Source organism: Salmo salar, chromosome ssa20 (genome assembly GCF_905237065.1).
Source record: "Salmo salar chromosome ssa20, Ssal_v3.1, whole genome shotgun sequence".
Taxonomy (NCBI): domain Eukaryota; kingdom Metazoa; phylum Chordata; class Actinopteri; order Salmoniformes; family Salmonidae; genus Salmo; species Salmo salar.
In genome coordinates, this window is record NC_059461.1 from 59,114,953 (window position 1) to 59,137,981 (window position 23,029).

The 23,029-nt window shown below is 43.8% G+C and overlaps 1 protein-coding gene across 2 annotated transcripts in view; it reads right to left on the minus strand.

Moving 5' to 3' along the window:
- LOC106580944 (intraflagellar transport protein 80 homolog) overlaps positions 1-23,029 on the minus strand; it is a 123,706-nt gene that overhangs the window by 13,932 nt on the left and 86,745 nt on the right. For both annotated transcript variants that reach the window (XM_045703694.1, XM_014162536.2), the window contains exon 9: positions 138-317. In XM_045703694.1, coding sequence (XP_045559650.1) covers positions 138-317 — 180 coding nt within the window. The remainder of the gene's footprint in view (positions 1-137; positions 318-23,029) is intronic.

The following is a 23,029-nucleotide window of genomic DNA, read 5'->3' on the forward strand; positions in this document are numbered from 1 at the left end:
TATTCTACCTGCATGGTCCTCCTCTTGGTGAGGGTGATCTGTGTATTCTACCTGCATGGTCCTCCTCTTGGTGAGGGTGATCTGTGTGTTCTACCTGCATGGTCCTCCTCTTGGTGAGGGTGATCTGTGTATTCTACCTGCATGGTCCTCCTCTTGGTGAGGGTGATCTCGAAGCTCCTCCACTCCCAGCGCTGCTCCACCACGTGGGCGAAGATGACGTGTCCATTCCCACAAGCCCCCGCGAGCTGTGTGCCGTCTGCTGACCAGGCCAGGCTGAACACACTGCCAGTGTTAGGCTTCTCCAACGCATACGACCACTAGAGAGAGAGAGAGAGAGAGAGAGAGAGAGAGAGAGAGAGAGAGAGAGAGAGAGAGAGAGAGAGGGAGAGAGAGAGAGCAAGACAGTGACAAAGAGAGAGAGAGGGTAAAGCGAGAGAGCGTCAAAGAGAGACAGAGAGAAAGCGAGAGAAAGACAAAGAGAGAGAGAGACAGATTGTTGAGTAAATGGCAACAAAAATAAAATAAATAGTAGTACTGTACTTAATGCACAATTTCAAACAATAATGCAAATACAGTGGGGGAAAAAAGTATTTGATCCCCTGCTGATTTTGTACGTTTGCCCACTGACAATGAAATGATCAGTCTATATTTTAATGGTAGTTTTATTTGAACAGTGAGAGACAGAATAACAAAGAAAATCCAGAAAAATGCATGTCAAAAATGTAAATCAATTTATAATGAGGGAAATAAGTATTTGACCCCCTCTCAATCAGAAAGACTTCTGGCTCCCAGGTGTCTTTTATACAGGTAACGAGCTGAGATTAGGAGCACTCCCTTTAAGAGTGTGCTCCTAATCTCAGCTTGTTACCTGTATAAAAGACACCTGTCCACAGAAGCAATCAATCAATCAACCAGATTCCAAACTCTCCACCATGGCCAAGACCAAAGAGCTCTCCAAGGATGTCAGGGACAAGATTGTAGACCTACACAAGGCTGGAATGGGCTACAAGACCATCGCCAAGCAGCTTGGTGAGAAGGTGACAACAGTTGGTGCGATTATTCGCAAATGGAAGAAACACAAAAGAACTGTCAATCTCCCTCGGCCTGGGGCTCCGTGCAAGATCTCACCTCGTGGAGTTGCAATGATCATGAGAACGGTGAGGAATCAGCCCAGAACTACACGGGGAGATCAATGATCTCAAGGCAGCTGGGACCATAGTCACCAAGAAAACAATTGGTAACACACTACGCCGTGAAGGACTGAAATCCTGCAGCGCCCGCAAGGTCCCCTTGCTCAAGAAAGCACATATACATGCCCGTCTGAAGTTTGCCAATGAACATCTGAATGATTCAGAGGACAACTGGGTGAAAGTGTTGTGGTCAGATGAGACCAAAATGGAGCTCTTTGGCATCAACTCAACTCGCCATGTTTGGAGGAGGGGGAATGCTGCCTATGACCCCAAGAACACCATCCCCACCGTCAAACATGGAGGAGGAAACATTATGCTTTGGGGGTGTTTTTCTGCTAAGGGAACAGGACAACTTCACCTCATCAAAGGAACGATGGACGGGGCCATGTACCGTCAAATCTTGGGTGAGAACCTCCTTCCCTCAGCCAGGGCATTGAAAATGGGTCGTGGATGGGTATTCCAGCATGACAATGACCCAAAACACACGGCCAAGGCAACAAAGGAGTAGTTCAAGAAGAAGCACATTAAGGTCCTGGAGTGGCCTAGCCAGTCTCCAGACCTTAATCCCATAGAAAATCTGTGGAGGGAGATGAAGGTTCGAGTTGTCAAACGTCAGCCTCGAAACCTTAATGACTTGGAGAAGATCTGCAAAGAGGAGTGGGACAAAATCCCTCCTCAGATGTGTGCAACCTGGTGGCCAACTACAAGAAACATCTGACCTCTGTGATTGCCACCAAGTACTAAGTCATGTTTTGCAGAGGGGTCAAATACTTATTTCCCCCATTAAAATGCAAATCAATTTAACATTTTCGACATGCGTTTTTCTGGATTTTTCTTGTTGTTATTCTGTCTCTCACTGTTCAAATAAACCTACCATTACAATTATAGACTGATCATTTCTTTGTCAGTGGGCAAACGTACAAAATCAGCAGGGGATCAAATACTTTTTCCCCTCACTGTACTGGGCAGCCACAAAGGGGTATATGAGGTAGGGGTACAGTAAACCAGGGAGGTTAGGGTTAGAGAGAGGGGTGGGGGGTGAACAGGGATAGGTGCAGTATGGGGTAGTGGGGGGTTTGGTTGGGTGCATGACACCCCCCCCCCCCCCTCCATGTAAACTGTGTGTAAGAGACACGGGTTGAGTCAAGGCCCAGTCACTGAGCTGTGATGAACTGTGAGACACTGAAGGAGCACTCAGGCCTGCCAAGTCCAGCACTCGCGCTCGTAAACATGCACTCTGCTATCCTCATCTATTACAACCAGCCAGAGTTATGGGGGTGGTGGTGGTTTGGGGGGGGGGGGTCGCATGAGCACACAACCAAGAGCCGAAGAGTGATTACCCAAAACTTTCCCTTCATTTTTAAAGTTCCATTTTCCTTTTCTTTTTTAGGGGAGGGAGGTGGTGGGGGGTTGCTGTGAGTGTGTGTCTCTTGGGGGTGTAGTGGGGGTTTTGCTGGTGTGTCGGTGGGAGTCAGTGACACCCATCGAGACAGCTGAGAAGAGGCTGCAGCTCCTACCAACTCCCCAGCCTGCCGTTTGGAACACAGCACCGCGACAACACAGGACGTTACTCACAAAGGCCACTAGAAAAACACTCCTCCTTGGCTTTTCCAATTCTCTCCCCCCGCTCTCTCTTCAAGATATCCCTTTGCTCTCTTTTCTTCTCTCACTGCTCTCTCTCTCCTCTCTCTTAGCGTTCTGCAGAGTATCACACAAAGCCTATTCTGTTATTGGGCTTCTGGTTTAGAAATCCAGCCTGTCAGAGGGCTTATGATTGAGTTGAGATAGTTTGGGCTTGCAGTTGTGTTTTCTCAACCTGTTGGGGTATGTGTGTGTGAGAGAGATCTCCGTGTTGATGGATGATTTGGGGCTTGACTAATGGAGAGGCCAGATTAGCAATGCCACACTTAAACAGTATGCTACACAAGAATCAGGACTCTAGTGTGAAAGGGAACTCTCCTGCTTCCCCACTCAGTCTCATCCATCGCTCTTTACCCTACTTTCTCCACCCTCTCTTTACCTCTCAGCACCCTGTCTCTGTACCCATATCTAACCCGCCTCTCTTTTACTCCACCCCACCTCCTTTCACCCCTTCCCACTCTCCTCCCTTTGTCCACAGTCTACATTATAGATTCCTCCATGGGCAGTCAAAGACAGTGATGACCTTTCCTTGATTACCTTTAACCCCTGACCCCTCTGCCTCAGCCCGTTCCACTGTGCAGGTGGCTGGCAGGGCTCACCAGCTTTAACAGCCATCCCTTTTTTCTGTCTCGCCCCTCTCCTCTGGTGTAGTATTTGACCCCTGACCTCTATGCCTCAGCTCTTTCCTGTGTGCAGGTGGCTGGCAGGGCTGAGGCTGCTTACAGTGGGAGAAACCACTAACGCTAACATTACCCTAGCGCTGCCTGTTAGAGACTGGACGGGACGCCAAGTGCTGTGCTGCACAGAAAAGGTCTGTGTTGGCTTCATGTGCTGAGGTATGGCTTTGTATACGGTCTCAGCCAGCAGGTTGGAGCCCACCCTGTTTGATCAGTCTGTCTGTCTCTCTCTCTCTCTCTCTATATCAGAACGGCCGGCGGCCACGGTCAAAACAGAAGATTTCCATGGTCAGCTTCCTCCCCTGTAATACTGTATCAGGATCCAAAATAGCCAAAGAAAAAACGCCCCTCTTTACCAATCTGGACAAGAGATTTCTTGTTAAACTCATATCAAAGGTGGCACTTTTACCTCTACCGCGCTCTCCCTCCTTCCTCATAAATCCTGCGATAGAAATGACTTTCCTTATTTTTTGTGTGTGTGTGTGTGTGTGTGTGTGTGTGTGTGTGTGTGTGTGTGTGTATATATATATGCGTGTGTGCCACAAAGATAAACATGGTCCGGCCGCATTAAGGCTGCTGCAGGGCTTTGAAGTGTACTTTTATATACCTTTCGTCCAAACATCAGCACTATGATTGGACATGATCCACCGCCAACGAAAGCCTACACGCTTAAAATAATAATACCCCATCTATTCTTCAATAAACATCCCGCTCCCTTTTAGAGCTCCCCTGGGGGAGAGGAGGTGAAGGAGGGGGGAGAGGAGGTGGAGGAGGGGGGAGAGGAGGTGGAGAAGGGGTGAGAGGAGGTGGAGGAGAGGAGGAGGAGGAGGGGGGAGAGTAGGTGGAGGAGAGGGGAGAGAGGAGGTGGAGGAGAGGAGGTGGAGGAGGGGGGAGAGGAGGTGGTGGAGAGGGGGGAGAAGAGGGGGGGAGAGGAGGTGGAGGAGGGGGGGAGGAGGTGGAGGAGAGGAGGTGGAGGAGAGGAGGTGGAGGAGGGGGGAGAGGAGGTGGGGGAGGGGAAGAGGAGGTGGAGGAGAGGAGGTGGAGTGGGGAGAGGTGGTGGAGGAGGGGGAGAGGAGGTGGAGGAGAGGATGCGGTTGAGTGGGAATGGATGGAGGAGCGGAGGTTTTGGAGGATGGGAGAGGAGGTGGAGGAGGGGGGACAGAGATGCAGCTGAATGTATACACCACACTGTAATGAAGCAGGACACTTGATATCGGCCCGAGAAGCACTTTTGGATTTGTGCTTACCTAATGCTTTTAACACATTGGGCCATTTGACTCCTGCTGCAGCAAGCGTACGTTTGTGTATCTATGTGTGTGAGAAAGAGAGAATACGGGTGTAGATTTAAATGTGTATAAGAGATGTGGTGGGGTGTGTAAATGCACAGTGTGAGTTTCTGAGTGCAGCTATGTGTGTGTACCTAAAAGGAGAAAATCCTTGGGCTCTCAGTGTCAGGCTATGAGTGAGTATGGGACACTGGGGCGAGTCCTGAGAGAAGGCTACTCTACCTCTTTCTACCCCTGCCTCCCCCACACCATGAAAAACCTCCCTTCCACTCTGCTCTCGCTACCTTTATCTTTCCCCAGAACTAACCCCACTATCTCTCTCTCTCTTTCATAACTCCCTTCCTCTCACAAAAGGTGTCAGCATTAGGTAGAACTGTAGCAAGCGTTCCCCAAACGTTCCCCAAACCTCCAGTCCAATTATGGCCCTCTATAAGATCCCGGGGGTCCACTCCACAGCACAGATCTGTCGACATACTGTCTCCAGACTGCAGGAGTAAATCAGGACCTGTCCGGACCTGGAGCAGTGCTGGTTTACCTCTGGGCCACAGGGCTCCACTCCAGGACCCTGCTCTCAACCACAGTTCAGTGTCAGGAAGGCCTCAGCCATAGACAACCATAGAGACCTGCAGCCATAGACAAATATAGGGAGCCTCAGCCATATTCAACCATCGAGCGCATCAGCCATAGACGACCAAAGAGAGCTTCAGCCATAGACAACCAGAGAGAGCTTCAGCCATAGACGACCAGAGAGAGCTTCAGCCATAGACGACCAGAGAGAGCTTCAGCCATAGACGACCAGAGAGAGCTTCAGCCATAGACGACCAGAGAGAGCTTCAGCCATAGACGACCAGAGAGAGCTTCAGCCATAGACGACCAGAGAGAGCTTCAGCCATAGACGACCAGAGAGAGCTTCAGCCATAGACAACCAGAGAGAGCTTCAGCCATAGACGACCAGAGAGAGCTTCAGCCATAGACGACCAGAGAGAGCTTCAGCCATAGACGACCAGAGAGAGCTTCAGCCATATACAACCAGAGAGAGCTTCAGCCATAGACGACCAGAGAGAGCTTCAGCCATAGACGACCAGAGAGAGCTTCAGCCATAGACAACCAGAGAGAGCTTCAGCCATAGACAACCATAGAGAGCTTCAGCCATAGACAACCATAGAGAGCTTCAGCCATAGACAACCATAGAGAGCTTCAGCCATAGACAACCAGAGAGCTTCAGCCATAGAAAACCAGAGAGAGCTTCAGCCATAGACAACCATAGAGAGCTTCAGCCATAGACAACCAGAGAGCTTCAGCCATAGGGAGATGAGTGAAAGGGGTGAAAGAGGGAAGAGAGGAGCGAGGGAAGGGGAGAGGAGGATGAGAGGAGGGATATAAGGGCTGAAAGGGGATGAGAGGAGCGACGGAGGCGGATCAGTCAGCAGTAGATTTGCTGACTAGTTTTATTTGAGCCAAAAGGGATGATCCTGGCCCTGTTCCAACCACTCTGCTCTCTCCTGGAGAACCCTGGACCAGCTAGGAGATTCACAATCACACTGGAAACATGGGAGGGGGAAAGACGGGGGGAGCAGCAGGAGAAGGTTGGAGGGGCGCTGGTAAGGGTCTGCTCTGGTCACTGAGCCCTGTCTATAATGGGCAGCTTTGTGGCCAGAGGAAAGGTGACAGACATGACGTGAAGCTCTGCTGAGGTCTGGGGGGAAAGAGAGAGGGAGAGACCCCTGGTTCTTACAATGAGCTCTTACACACAGACAGCACACAGCAGAATAACACTATACACACACACTGCTGCAGAGCACTATACACACAAACTGCTGCATAGCACTATACACACACACACTGCTGCATAGCACTATACACACACTGCTGCATAACACTATACACACACTGCTGCATAACACTATACACAAACACTGCTGCATAGCACTATACACACACTGCTGTATAACACTATACACACACTGCTGTATAACACTATACACTATACACACACTGCTGCATAACACTATACACACACTGCTGTATAACACTATACACACACTGCTGTATAACACTATACACACACACTGCTGCATAGCACTATACACACACACTGCTGCATAACACTATACACACACTGCTGTATAACACTATACACACTGCTGTATAGCACTATACACACACACTGCTGCATAACACTATACACACACACTGCTGCATAACACTATACACACACTGCTGCATAACACTATACACACACTGCTGTATAACACTATACACACTGCTGTATAGCACTATACACACACTGCTGCATAGCACTATACACACACTGCTGCATAGCACTATACACACACTGCTGCATAACACTATACACACACTGCTGCATAACACTATACACACACTGCTGCATAACACTATACACACACTGCTGTATAACACTATACACACACTGCTGCATAACACTATACACACACTGCTGCATAACACTATACACACACTGCTGTATAACACTATACACACACTGCTGTATAACACTATACACACACTGCTGCATAACACTATACACACACTGCTGTATAACACTATACACTATACACACACTGCTGCATAACACTATACACACACTGCTGCATAACACTATACACACACTGCTGCATAACACTATACACACACTGCTGCATGACACTAAACACACACTGCTGCATGACACTATACGCACACTGCTGCATAGCACTATACACACACTGCTGTATAACACTATACACACACTGCTGTATAACACTATACACACTGCTGCATAACACTATACACACACTGCTGCATAACACTATACACACACTGCTGCATAGCACTATACACACACTGCTGCATAACACTATACACACACTGCTGCATAACACTATACACACACTGCTGCATAGCACTATACACACACTGCTGTATAACACTATACACTATACACACACTGCTGCATAACACTATACACACACTGCTGTATAACACTATACACACACTGCTGTATAACACTATACACACACTGCTGTATAACACTATACACACACTGCTGCATAGCACTATACACACACTGCTGTATAACACTATACACACACTGCTGCATAACACTATACACACACTGCTGCATAGCACTATACACACACTGCTGCATAACACTATACACACACACTGCTGCATAACACTATACACACACTGCTGTATAACACTATACACACACTGCTGCATAGCACTATACACACACTGCTGCATAACACTATACACACACTGCTGTATAACACTATACACACACTGCTGCATAGCACTATACACACACTGCTGCATAACACTATACACACACACTGCTGCATAACACTATACACACACTGCTGCATAACACTATACACACACTGCTGCATAACACTATACACACACTGCTGTATAACACTATACACACACTGCTGCATAGCACTATACACACACTGCTGTATAACACTATACACACACTGCTGTATAACACTATACACACACTGCTGCATAGCACTATACACACACTGCTGCATAGCACTATACACACACTGCTGCATAACACTATACACACACTGCTGTATAGCACTATACACACACTGCTGTATAACACTATACACTATACACACACTGCTGCATAACACTATACACACACTGCTGTATAACACTATACACACACTGCTGTATAACACTAAACACTATACACACACTGCTGCATAGCACTATACACACACTGCTGTATAACACTATACACACACTGCTGTATAACACTATACACACTGCTGCATAACACTATACACACACTGCTGTATAACACTATACACACACTGCTGTATAACACTATACACTATACACACACTGCTGCATAACACTATACACACACTGCTGTATAACACTATACACTATACACACACTGCTGTATAACACTATACACACACTGCTGCATAACACTATACACACACTGCTGTATAGCACTATACACACAGCTGCATGACACTATACACACACTGCTGCATAACACTATACACACACTGCTGCATAACACTATACACACACTGCTGCATAACACTATACACACACTGCTGCAAAACACTATACACACACTGCTGCATAACACTATACACACACTGCTGCATAGCACTATACACACACTGCTGCATGACACTATACACACACTGCCGCATAGCACTATACACACACTGCTGTATACCACTATACACACACTGCTGTATAACACTATACACACACTGCTGCATAACACTATACACACACTGCTGTATAGCACTATACACACACTGCTGTATAACACTATACACTATACACACACTGCTGTATAACACTATACACACACTGCTGTATAACACTATACACACACTGCTGCATAACACTATACACACACTGCTGTATAACACTATACACACACTGCTGTATAACACTATACACACACTGCTGTATAACACTAAACACTATACACACACTGCTGTATAACACTATACACACACTGCTGCATGACACTATACACACACTGCTGCATAACACTATACACACACTGCTGCATAACACTATACACACACTGCTGTATAACACTATACACACACTGCTGTATAACACTATACACTATACACACACTGCTGCATAACACTATACACACAATGCTGTATAACACTATACACACACTGCTGTATAACACTATACACACACTGCTGTATAACACTATACACACACTGCTGTATAACACTATACACACACTGCTGCATAACACTATACACACACTGCTGCATAACACTATACACACACTGCTGTATAACACTATACACACACTGCTGCATAACACTATACACACACTGCTGCATAGCACTATACACACACTGCTGTATAACACTATACACACACTGCTGCATAGCACTATACACACACTGCTGCATAACACTATACACACACTGCTGCATAACACTATACACACACTGCTGCATAGCACTATACACACACTGCTGTATAACACTATACACTATACACACACTGCTGCATAACACTATACACACACTGCTGTATAACACTATACACACACTGCTGTATAACACTATACACACACTGCTGTATAACACTATACACTATACACACACTGCTGCATAACACTATACACACACTGCTGCATAGCACTATACACACACTGCTGCATAACACTATACACACACTGCTGTATAACACTATACACACACTGCTGCATAGCACTATACACACACTGCTGCATAACACTATACACACACTGCTGCATAACACTATACACACACTGCTGTATAACACTATACACTATACACACACTGCTGCATAACACTATACACACACTGCTGTATAACACTATACACACACTGCTGCATAGCACTATACACACACTGCTGCATAACACTATACACACACTGCTGTATAACACTATACACACACTGCTGCATAGCACTATACACACACTGCTGCATAGCACTATACACACACTGCTGCATAACACTATACACACACTGCTGTATAGCACTATACACACACTGCTGTATAACACTATACACTATACACACACTGCTGCATAACACTATACACACACTGCTGCATAGCACTATACACACACTGCTGCATAACACTATACACACACTGCTGTATAACACAATACACACACTGCTGTATAACACTATACACACACTGCTGTATAACACTATACACACACTGCTGTATAACACTATACACACACTGCTGTATAACACTATACACACACTGCTGTATAACACTATACACACACTGCTGCATAACACTATACACACACTGCTGTATAACACTATACACACACTGCTGTATAACACTATACACTATACACACACTGCTGTATAACACTATACACACACTGCTGCATAACACAACACTATACACACACTGCTGTATAACACTATACACACACTGCTGTATAACACTATACACACACTGCTGCATAACACAACACTATACACACACTGCTGTATAACACTATACACACACTGCTGCATAACACTATACACTATACACACACTGCTGCATAACACTATACACACACTGCTGCATAACACTATACACTATACACACACTGCTGTATAACACTATACACACACTGCTGCATAACACTATACACACACTGCTGCATAGCACTATACACACACTGCTGCATGACACTATACACACACTGCTGCATAACACTATACACACACTGCTGCATAACACTATACACACACTGCTGCATAACACTATACACACACTGCTGCATAACACTATACACACACTGCTGCATAACACTATACACACACTGCTGCATGACACTATACACACACTGCTGCATAGCACTATACACACACTGCTGTATACCACTATACACACACTGCTGTATAACACTATACACACACTGCTGCATAACACTATACACACACTGCTGTATAGCACTATACACACACTGCTGTATAGCACTATACACACACTGCTGTATAACACTATACACACACTGCTGTATAACACTATACACTATACACACACTGCTGTATAACACTATACACACACTGCTGCATAACACTATACACACACTGCTGCATAGCACTATACACACACTGCTGCATAACACTATACACACACTGCTGCATAACACTATACACACACTGCTGCATAACACTATACACACACTGCTGTATAACACTATACACACACTGCTGTATAACACTATACACACACTGCTGCATAACACTATACACACACTGCTGTATAACACTATACACACACTGCTGTATAACACTATACACACACTGCTGTATAACACTATACACACACTGCTGCATAACACTATACACACACTGCTGCATAGCACCATACACACACTGCTGCATAACACTAAACACTATACACACACTGCTGTATAACACTATACACACACTGCTGCATAACACTATACACACACTGCTGTATAGCACTATACACACACTGCTGTATAACACTATACACACACTGCTGTATAACACTATACACTATACACACACTGCTGCATAACACTATACACACACTGCTGTATAACACTATACACACACTGCTGCATAACACTATACACACACTGCTGTATAGCACTATACACACATTGCTGTATAACACTATACACACACTGCTGCATAGCACTATACACACATTGCTGTATAACACTATACACACACCGCTGCATAACACTATACACACACTGCTGCATAGCACTATACACACACTGCTGCATAGCACTATACACATACTGCTGTATAACACTATACGGACACACTGCTGCATAGCACTATACACACACTGCTGTATAACACTATACACACACTGCTGTATAACACTATACACTATACACACACTGCTGCATAGCACTATACACACACTGCTGTATAACACTATACACACACTGCTGCATAGCACTATACACACACTGCTGCATAGCACTATACACACACTGCTGTATAACACTATACACACACTGCTGTATAACACTATACACACACTGCTGCATAACACTATACACACACTGCTGCATAACACTATACACACACTGCTGCATAACACTATACACACACTGCTGTATAACACTATACACACACTGCTGTATAACACTATACACACACTGCTGTATAACACTATACACACACTGCTGTATAACACTATACACACACTGCTGTATAACACTATACACACACTGCTGTATAACACTATACACACACTGCTGCATAACACTATACACACACTGCTGCATAACACTATACACACACTGCTGCATAACACTATACACACACTGCTGCATAACACTATACACACACTGCTGTATAACACAACACATACACACACTGCTGCATAACACTATACACACACTGCTGTATAACACTATACACACACTGCTGTATAACACTATACACACACTGCTGCATAGCACTATACACACACTGCTGCATAACACTATACACACACTGCTGTATAACACTATACACACACTGCTGCATAGCACTATACACACACTGCTGCATAGCACTATACACACACTGCTGCATAGCACTATACACACACTGCTGCATAACACTATACACACACTGCTGTATAGCACTATACACACACTGCTGTATAACACTATACCACACACACTGCTGTATAACACTATACACACACTGCTGTATAACACTATACACACACTGCTGCATAGCACTATACACACACTGCTGCATAGCACTATACACACACTGCTGCATAACACTATACACACACTGCTGTATAGCACTATACACACACTGCTGTATAACACTATACACTATACACACACTGCTGCATAACACTATACACACACTGCTGTATAACACTATACACTCACTGCTGTATAACACTATACACACACTGCCGCATAACACTATACACACACTGCCGTATAACACTATACACACGCCGCATAACACATACACACACTGCTGTATAACACTATACACACACTGCCGCATAACACTATACACACACCGCCGTATAACACTATACACACACTGCTGTATAACACTATACACACACTGCTGCATAACACTATACACACACTGCTGTATAACACTAACACTATACACACACTGCTGCATAACACTATACACACACTGCTGTATAACACTATACACTCACTGCTGTATAACACTATACACACACTGCTGTATAACACTATACACACACTGCTGTATAACACTATACACACACTGCTGTATAACACTATACACACACTGCTGTATAACACTATACACACACTGCTGTATAACACTATACACACACTGCTGTATAACACTATACACACACTGCTGTATAACACAACACTATACACACACTGCTGCATAACACTATACACACACTGCTGTATAACACTATACACACACTGCTGTATAACACTATACACACACTGCTGCATAGCACTATACACACATTGCTGTATAACACTATACACACACCGCTGCATAACACTATACACACACTGCTGCATAGCACTATACACACACTGCTGCATAGCACTATACACATACTGCTGTATAACACTATACGGACACACTGCTGCATAGCACTATACACACATTGCTGTATAACACTATACACACACTGCTGTATAACACTAAACACTATACACACACTGCTGCATAACACTATACACACACTGCCGTATAACACTATACACACACTGCCGCATAGCACTATACACACACACTGCTGCATAACACTATACACACACTGCTGTATAACACTATACACACACTGCTGTATAACACTATACACACACTGCTGCATAACACTATACACACACACTGCTGCATAACACTATACACACACTGCTGTATAACACTATACACACACTGCTGTATAACACTATACACACACTGCTGTATAACACTATACACACACTGCTGTATAACACTATACACACACTGCTGTATAACACTATACACACACTGCTGTATAACACTATACACAGACTGCTATATAACACTATACACACACTGCTGCATAACACTATACACACACTGCTGCATAACACTATACACACACTGCTGCATAACACTATACACACACTGCTGCATAGCACTATACACACACTGCTGTATAACACTATACACTATACACACACTGCTGCATAACACTATACACACACTGCTGTATAACACTATACACACACTGCTGTATAACACTATACACACACTGCTGCATAGCACTATACACACACTGCTGCATAACACTATACACACACTGCTGTATAACACTATACACACACTGCTGCATAGCACTATACACACACTGCTGCATAGCACTATACACACACTGCTGCATAGCACTATACACACACTGCTGCATAACACTATACACACACCGCCGTATAACACCATACACACACTGCCGTATAACACTATACACTATACACACACTGCTGTATAACACTATACACACACTGCTGTATAACACTATACACACACTGCTGCATAACACTATACACACACTGCTGCATAGCACTATACACACACTGCTGCATAACACTATACACACACTGCTGCATAACACTATACACACACTGCTGTATAACACAACACTATACACACACTGCCGCATAACACTATACACACACTGCTGCATAACACTATACACACACTGCTGCATAACACTATACACACACTGCCGCATAACACTATACACACACTGCTGTATAACACTATACACACACTGCCTGTATAACACTATACACACACTGCCGTATAACACTATACACACACTGCTGTATAACACTATACACACACTGCTGTATAACACTATACACACACTGCTGCATAACACTATACACACACTGCTGCATAACACTATACACACACTGCTGTATAACACTATACACACACTGCTGTATAACACTATACACACACTGCCGCATAACACTATACACACACTGCTGCATAACACTATACACACACTGCCGTATAACACTATACACACACTGCTGCTATACACTATACACACACTGCCGCATAGCACTATACACACACTGCTGTATAACACTATACACACACTGCTGTATAACACTATACACACTGCTGCATAACACTATACACACACTGCTGTATAACACTATACACACACTGCTGTATAACACTATACACACACTGCTGTATAACACTAAACACTATACACACACTGCTGCATAACACTATACACACACTGCCGTATAACACATACACTATACACACACTGCTGCATAACACTATACACACACTGCTGCATAACACTATACACACACTGCTGCATAGCACTATACACACACTGCTGCATGACACTATACACACACTGCTGCATGACACTATACACACACTGCTGCATAACACTATACACACATTGCTGCATAACACTATACACACACTGCTGCATAGCACTATACACACACTGCTGCATGACACTATACACACACTGCTGCATAGCACTATACACACACTGCTGTATAACACTATACACACACTGCTGTATAACACTATACACACACTGCTGCATAGCACTATACACACACTGCTGCATAACACTATACACACACTGCTGCATAACACTATACACACACTGCTGCATAACACTATACACACACTGCTGTATAACACTATACACACACTGCTGTATAACACTATACACTATACACACTGCTGCATAACACTATACACACAATGCTGTATAACACTATACACACACTGCTGTATAACACTATACACACACTGCTGTATAACACTATACACACACTGCTGCATAACACTATACACACACTGCTGCATAGCACCATACACACACTGCTGCATAACACTATACACTATACACACACTGCTGTATAACACTATACACACACTGCTGCATAACACTATACACACACTGCTGCATAGCACTATACACACACTGCCGTATAGCACTATACACACACTGCTGTATAACACACACATACACACACTGCTGTATAACACTATACACACACTGCTGTATAACACTATACACACACTGCTGCATAACACTATACACACACTGCTGTATAGCACTATACACACATTGCTGTATAACACTATACACACACTGCTGCATAGCACTATACACACATTGCTGTATAACACTATACACACACTGCCGTATAACACTATACACACACTGCCGTATAACACACACTATACACACACTGCTGCATAACACCATACACACACTGCTGCATAACAACACTATACACACACTGCCGTATAACACTATACACACACTGCTGCATAACACTATACACACACTGCTGCATAGCACTATACACACACTGCTGCATAGCACTATACACACACTGCTGTATAACACAACACTATACACACACTGCTGTATAACACTATACACACACTGCTGTATAACACTATACACACACTGCTGCATAACACTATACACACATTGCTGTATAACACTATACACACACCGCTGCATAACACTATACACACACTGCTGCATAACACTATACACACACTGCTGTATAACACTATACACACACTGCTGTATAACACTATACACACACTGCTGTATAACACTATACGGACACACTGCTGCATAGCACTATACACACACTGCTGTATAACACTATACACACACTGCTGCATAGCACTATACACACACTGCTGCATAACACTATACACACACTGCTGTATAACACTATACACACACTGCTGCATAACACTATACACACAATGCTGTATAACACTATACACACACACTGCTGCATAACACTATACACACACTGCTGCATAACACTATACACACACTGCTGCATAGCACTATACACACACTGCTGCATAACACTATACACACACTGCTGTATAACACTATACACACACTGCTGCATAACACTATACACACAATGCCGTATAACACTATACACACACTGCTGCATAACACTATACACACACTGCCGTATAACACTATACACACACTGCTGCATAACACTATACACACACTGCTGTATAACACTATACACACACTGCTGTATAACACTATACACACACTGCTGTATAACACTATACACACACTGCTGCATAACACTATACACACACTGCTGTATAACACTATACACTATACACACACTGCTGCATAACACTATACACACACTGCTGTATAACACTATACACACACTGCTGCATAACACTATACACACACTGCTGTATAACACTATACACACACTGCTGCATAACACTATACACACACTGCTGCATAACACTATACACACACTGCCGTATAACACTATACACACACTGCCGTATAACACTATACACACACTGCCGCATAACACTATACACACACTGCCGCATAACACTATACACACACCGCTGTATAACACTATACACACACTGCTGTATAACACTATACACTATACACACACTGCTGTATAACACTATACACACACTGCTGCATAACACTATACACACACTGCTGCATAGCACTATACACACACTGCTGCATGACACTATACACACACTGCTGCATAACACTATACACACACTGCTGCATAACACTATACACACACTGCTGCATAACACTATACACACACTGCTGCATAACACTACACACACACTGCCGCATAGCACTATACACACACTGCCGCATAACACTATACACACACTGCTGCATAACACTATACACACACTGCCGTATAACACTATACACACACTGCCGTATAACACTATACACACACTGCCGCATAACACTATACACACACTGCTGTATAACACTATACACTATACACACACGCTGCATAACACTATACACACACTGCTGTATAACACTATACACACACTGCCGCATAACACTATACACACACTGCCGTATAACACTATACACACACTGCTGCATAACACTATACACACACTGCTGCATAACACTATACACACACTGCCGTATAACACTATACACACACTGCCGCATAACACTATACACACACTGCTGCATAACACTATACACACACTGCCGCATAACACAACAATACACACACTGCCGTATAACACTATACACACACTGCTGTATAACACAACACTATACACACACTGCTGTATAACACTATACACACACTGCTGCATAACACTATACACACACTGCTGCATAGCACTATACACACACTGCTGCATGACACTATACACACACTGCTGCATAACACTATACACACACTGCTGCATAACACTATACACACACTGCTGCATAACACTATACACACACTGCTGCATAGCACTACACACACACTGCTGCATAGCACTATACACACACTGCTGCATAACACTATACACACACTGCTGCATAACACTATACACACACTGCTGTATAACACTATACACTATACACACACTGCTGCATAACACTATACACACACTGCTGTATAACACTATACACACACTGCTGTATAACACTATACACACACTGCTGCATAACACTATACACACACTGCTGTATAACACTATACACACACTGCTGCATAACACTATACACACACTGCTGTATAACACTATACACACACTGCTGCATAACACTATACACACACTGCTGTATAACACTATACACACACTGCTGCATAACACTATACACACACTGCCGTATAACCAACACTATACACACACTGCCGCATAACACTATACACACACTGCCGCATAGCACTATACACACACTGCTGCATAGCACTATACACACACTGCTGCATAACACTATACACACACTGCCGCATAAACATACACTATACACACACCGCCGCATAACACTATACACACACTGCCGCATAGCACTATACACACACTGCCGCATAACACTATACACACACTGCCGCATAACACTATACACACACTGCCGTATAACACTATACACACACTGCCGCATAACACTATACACACACTGCTGTATAACACACACTATACACACACTGCTGTATAACAACACATACACACACTGCTGCATAACACTATACACACACTGCCGTATAACACTATACACACACTGCCGCATAACACTATACACACACTGCTGCATAACACTATACACACACTGCTGTATAACACTATACACACACTGCTGCATAACACTATACACACACTGCTGTATAACACTATACACACACTGCTGTATAACACTATACACACACTGCTGCATAACACTATACACACACTGCTGCATAACACTATACACTATACACACACTGCTGTATAACACTATACACACACTGCCGCATAACACTATACACACACTGCTGCATAGCACTATACACACACTGCTGCATGACACTATACACACACTGCTGCATAACACTATACACACAATGCTGCATAACACTATACACACACTGCTGCATAGCACTATACACACACTGCTGTATAACACTATACACACACTGTTGTATAACACTATACACACTGCTGCATAACACTATACACACACTGCCGCATAACACTATACACACACTGCCGCATAACACTATACACACACTGCCGCATAGCACTATACACACACTGCTGTATAACACTATACACACACTGCTGTATAACACTATACACACACTGCTGCATAACACTATACACACACTGCTGCATAGCACTTTACACACACTGCTGTATAACACTAAACACTATACACACACTGCTGCATAACACTATACACACACTGCCGCATAACACTATACACACACTGCCGTATAACACTATACACACACTGCCGCATAACACTATACACACACTGCTGTATAACACTATACACACACTGCCGCATAGCACTATACACACACTGCTGCATAACACTATACACACACGCTGTATAACACTATACACACACTGCTGCATAACACTATACACACACTGCCGCATAGCACCATACACACACTGCCGCATAACACTATACACACACTGCTGCATAACACTATACACACACTGCTGTATAACACTACACTATACACACACCGCCGCATAACACTATACACACACTGCTGTATAACACTATACACACACTGCTGTATAACACTATACACACACTGCCGTATAACACTATACACATACACACACTGCCGTATAACACTATACACACACTGCTGTATAACACTATACACACACTGCTGCATAACACTATACACACACTGCTGTATAACACTAACACTATACACACACTGCTGCATAGCACTATACACACACTGCCGTATAACACTATACACACACTGCCGTATAACACAACACTATACACACACTGCCGCATAACACTATACACACACTGCTGAATAACACTATACACACACTGCTGTATAACACTATACACACACTGCCGCATAACACTATACACACACTGCTGCATAACACTATACACACACTGCCGCATAACACTATACACACACTGCCGCATAACACAACACTATACACACACTGCCGTATAACACTATACACACACTGCTGCATGACACTATACACACACTGCCGCATAGCACTATACACACACTGCCGTATAACACTATACACACACTGCCGCATAACACTATACACACACTGCTGCATAACACTATACACACACTGCTGTATAACACTATACACACACTGCCGTATAACACACACTATACACACACTGCCGCATAACACTATACACACACTGCCGTATAACACTATACACACACTGCTGCATAACACTATACACACACTGCTGTATAACACTATACACACACTGCTGTATAACACTATACACACACTGCTGTATAACACTATACACACACTGCTGTATAACACTATACACACTGCTGCATAACACTATACACACTGCTGCATAACACTATACACACACTGCTGTATAACACTATACACACACTGCTGTATAACACAACACAACACACACTGCCGCATAACACTATACACACACTGCTGTATAACACTATACCCACACACACTGCTGTATAACACTATACACACACTGCTGCATAACACTATACACACACTGCTGCATAGCACTATACACACACTGCTGCATGACACTATACACACACTGCCGCATGACACTATACACACACTGCCGCATAACACTATACACACACGCCGCATAACACTATAAACACACTGCCGCATAACACTATACACACACTGCCGCATAACACTATACACACACTGCCGCATAGCACTATACACACACTGCCGCATGACACTATACACACACTGCTGCATAACACTATACACACACTGCCGCATAGCACTACACACACACTGCCGCATAGCACAATACACACACTGCCGCACAGCACTATACACACACTGCTGCATAACACTATACACACACTGCTGTATAACACTATACACACACTGCCGTATAACACTATACACACACTGCTGTATAACACTATACACACACTGCTGCATAACACTATACACACATGCTGTATAACACTATACACACACTGCTGTATAACACTATACACACACTGCCGCATAACACTATACACACACTGCCGCATAAACACTATACACACACTGCCGCATAACACTATACACACACTGCCGCATAACACTATACACACACTGCCGCATAGCACTATACACACACTGCTGCATAACACTATACACACACTGCCGCATAACACTATACACACAATGCTGCATAACACTATACACACACTGCCGCATAGCACTATACACACACTGCTGTATAACACTATACACACACTGCTGTATAACACTATAACACACTGCCGCATAACACTATACACACACTGCTGCATAACACTATACACACACTGCCGCATAGCACTATACACACACTGCTGCATAACACTATACACACACTGCCGTATAACACTATACACACACTGCTGCATAACACTATACACACACTGCCGCATAACACTTTACACACACTGCCGTATAACACTATACACTATACACACACTGCCGCATAACACTATACACACACTGCTGTATAACACTATACACACACTGCTGTATAACACTATACACACACTGCTGTATAACACTATACACACACTGCCGCATAACACTATACACACACTGCCGCATAACACTATACACACACTGCTGTATAACACTATACACACACTGCCGCATAACACTATACACACACTGCTGCATAACACTATACACACACTGCCGTATAACACTATACACACACTGCTGTATAACACTATACACACACTGCTGCATAACACTATACACACACTGCTGCATAACACTATACACACACTGCTGTATAACACTATACACACACTGCTGCATAACACTATACACACACTGCTGTATAACACTATACACACACTGCTGTATAACACTATACACACACTGCTGTATAACACTATACACACACTGCCGCATAACACTATACACACACTGCCGTATAACACTATACACACACCGCTGTATAACACTATACACACACTGCCGTATAACACTATACACTATACACACACTGCCGCATAACACTATACACACACTGCCGTATAACACTATACACACACTGCCGCATAACACTATACACACACTGCCGCATAACACTATACACACCGCCGCAGCACATACACACACTGCCGCATAACACTATACACACACTGCTGCATAGCACAACACACACTGCCGCATAACACTATACACACACTGCCGCATAGCACTATACACACACTGCTGCATAACACTATACACACACTGCTGCATAACACTATACACACACT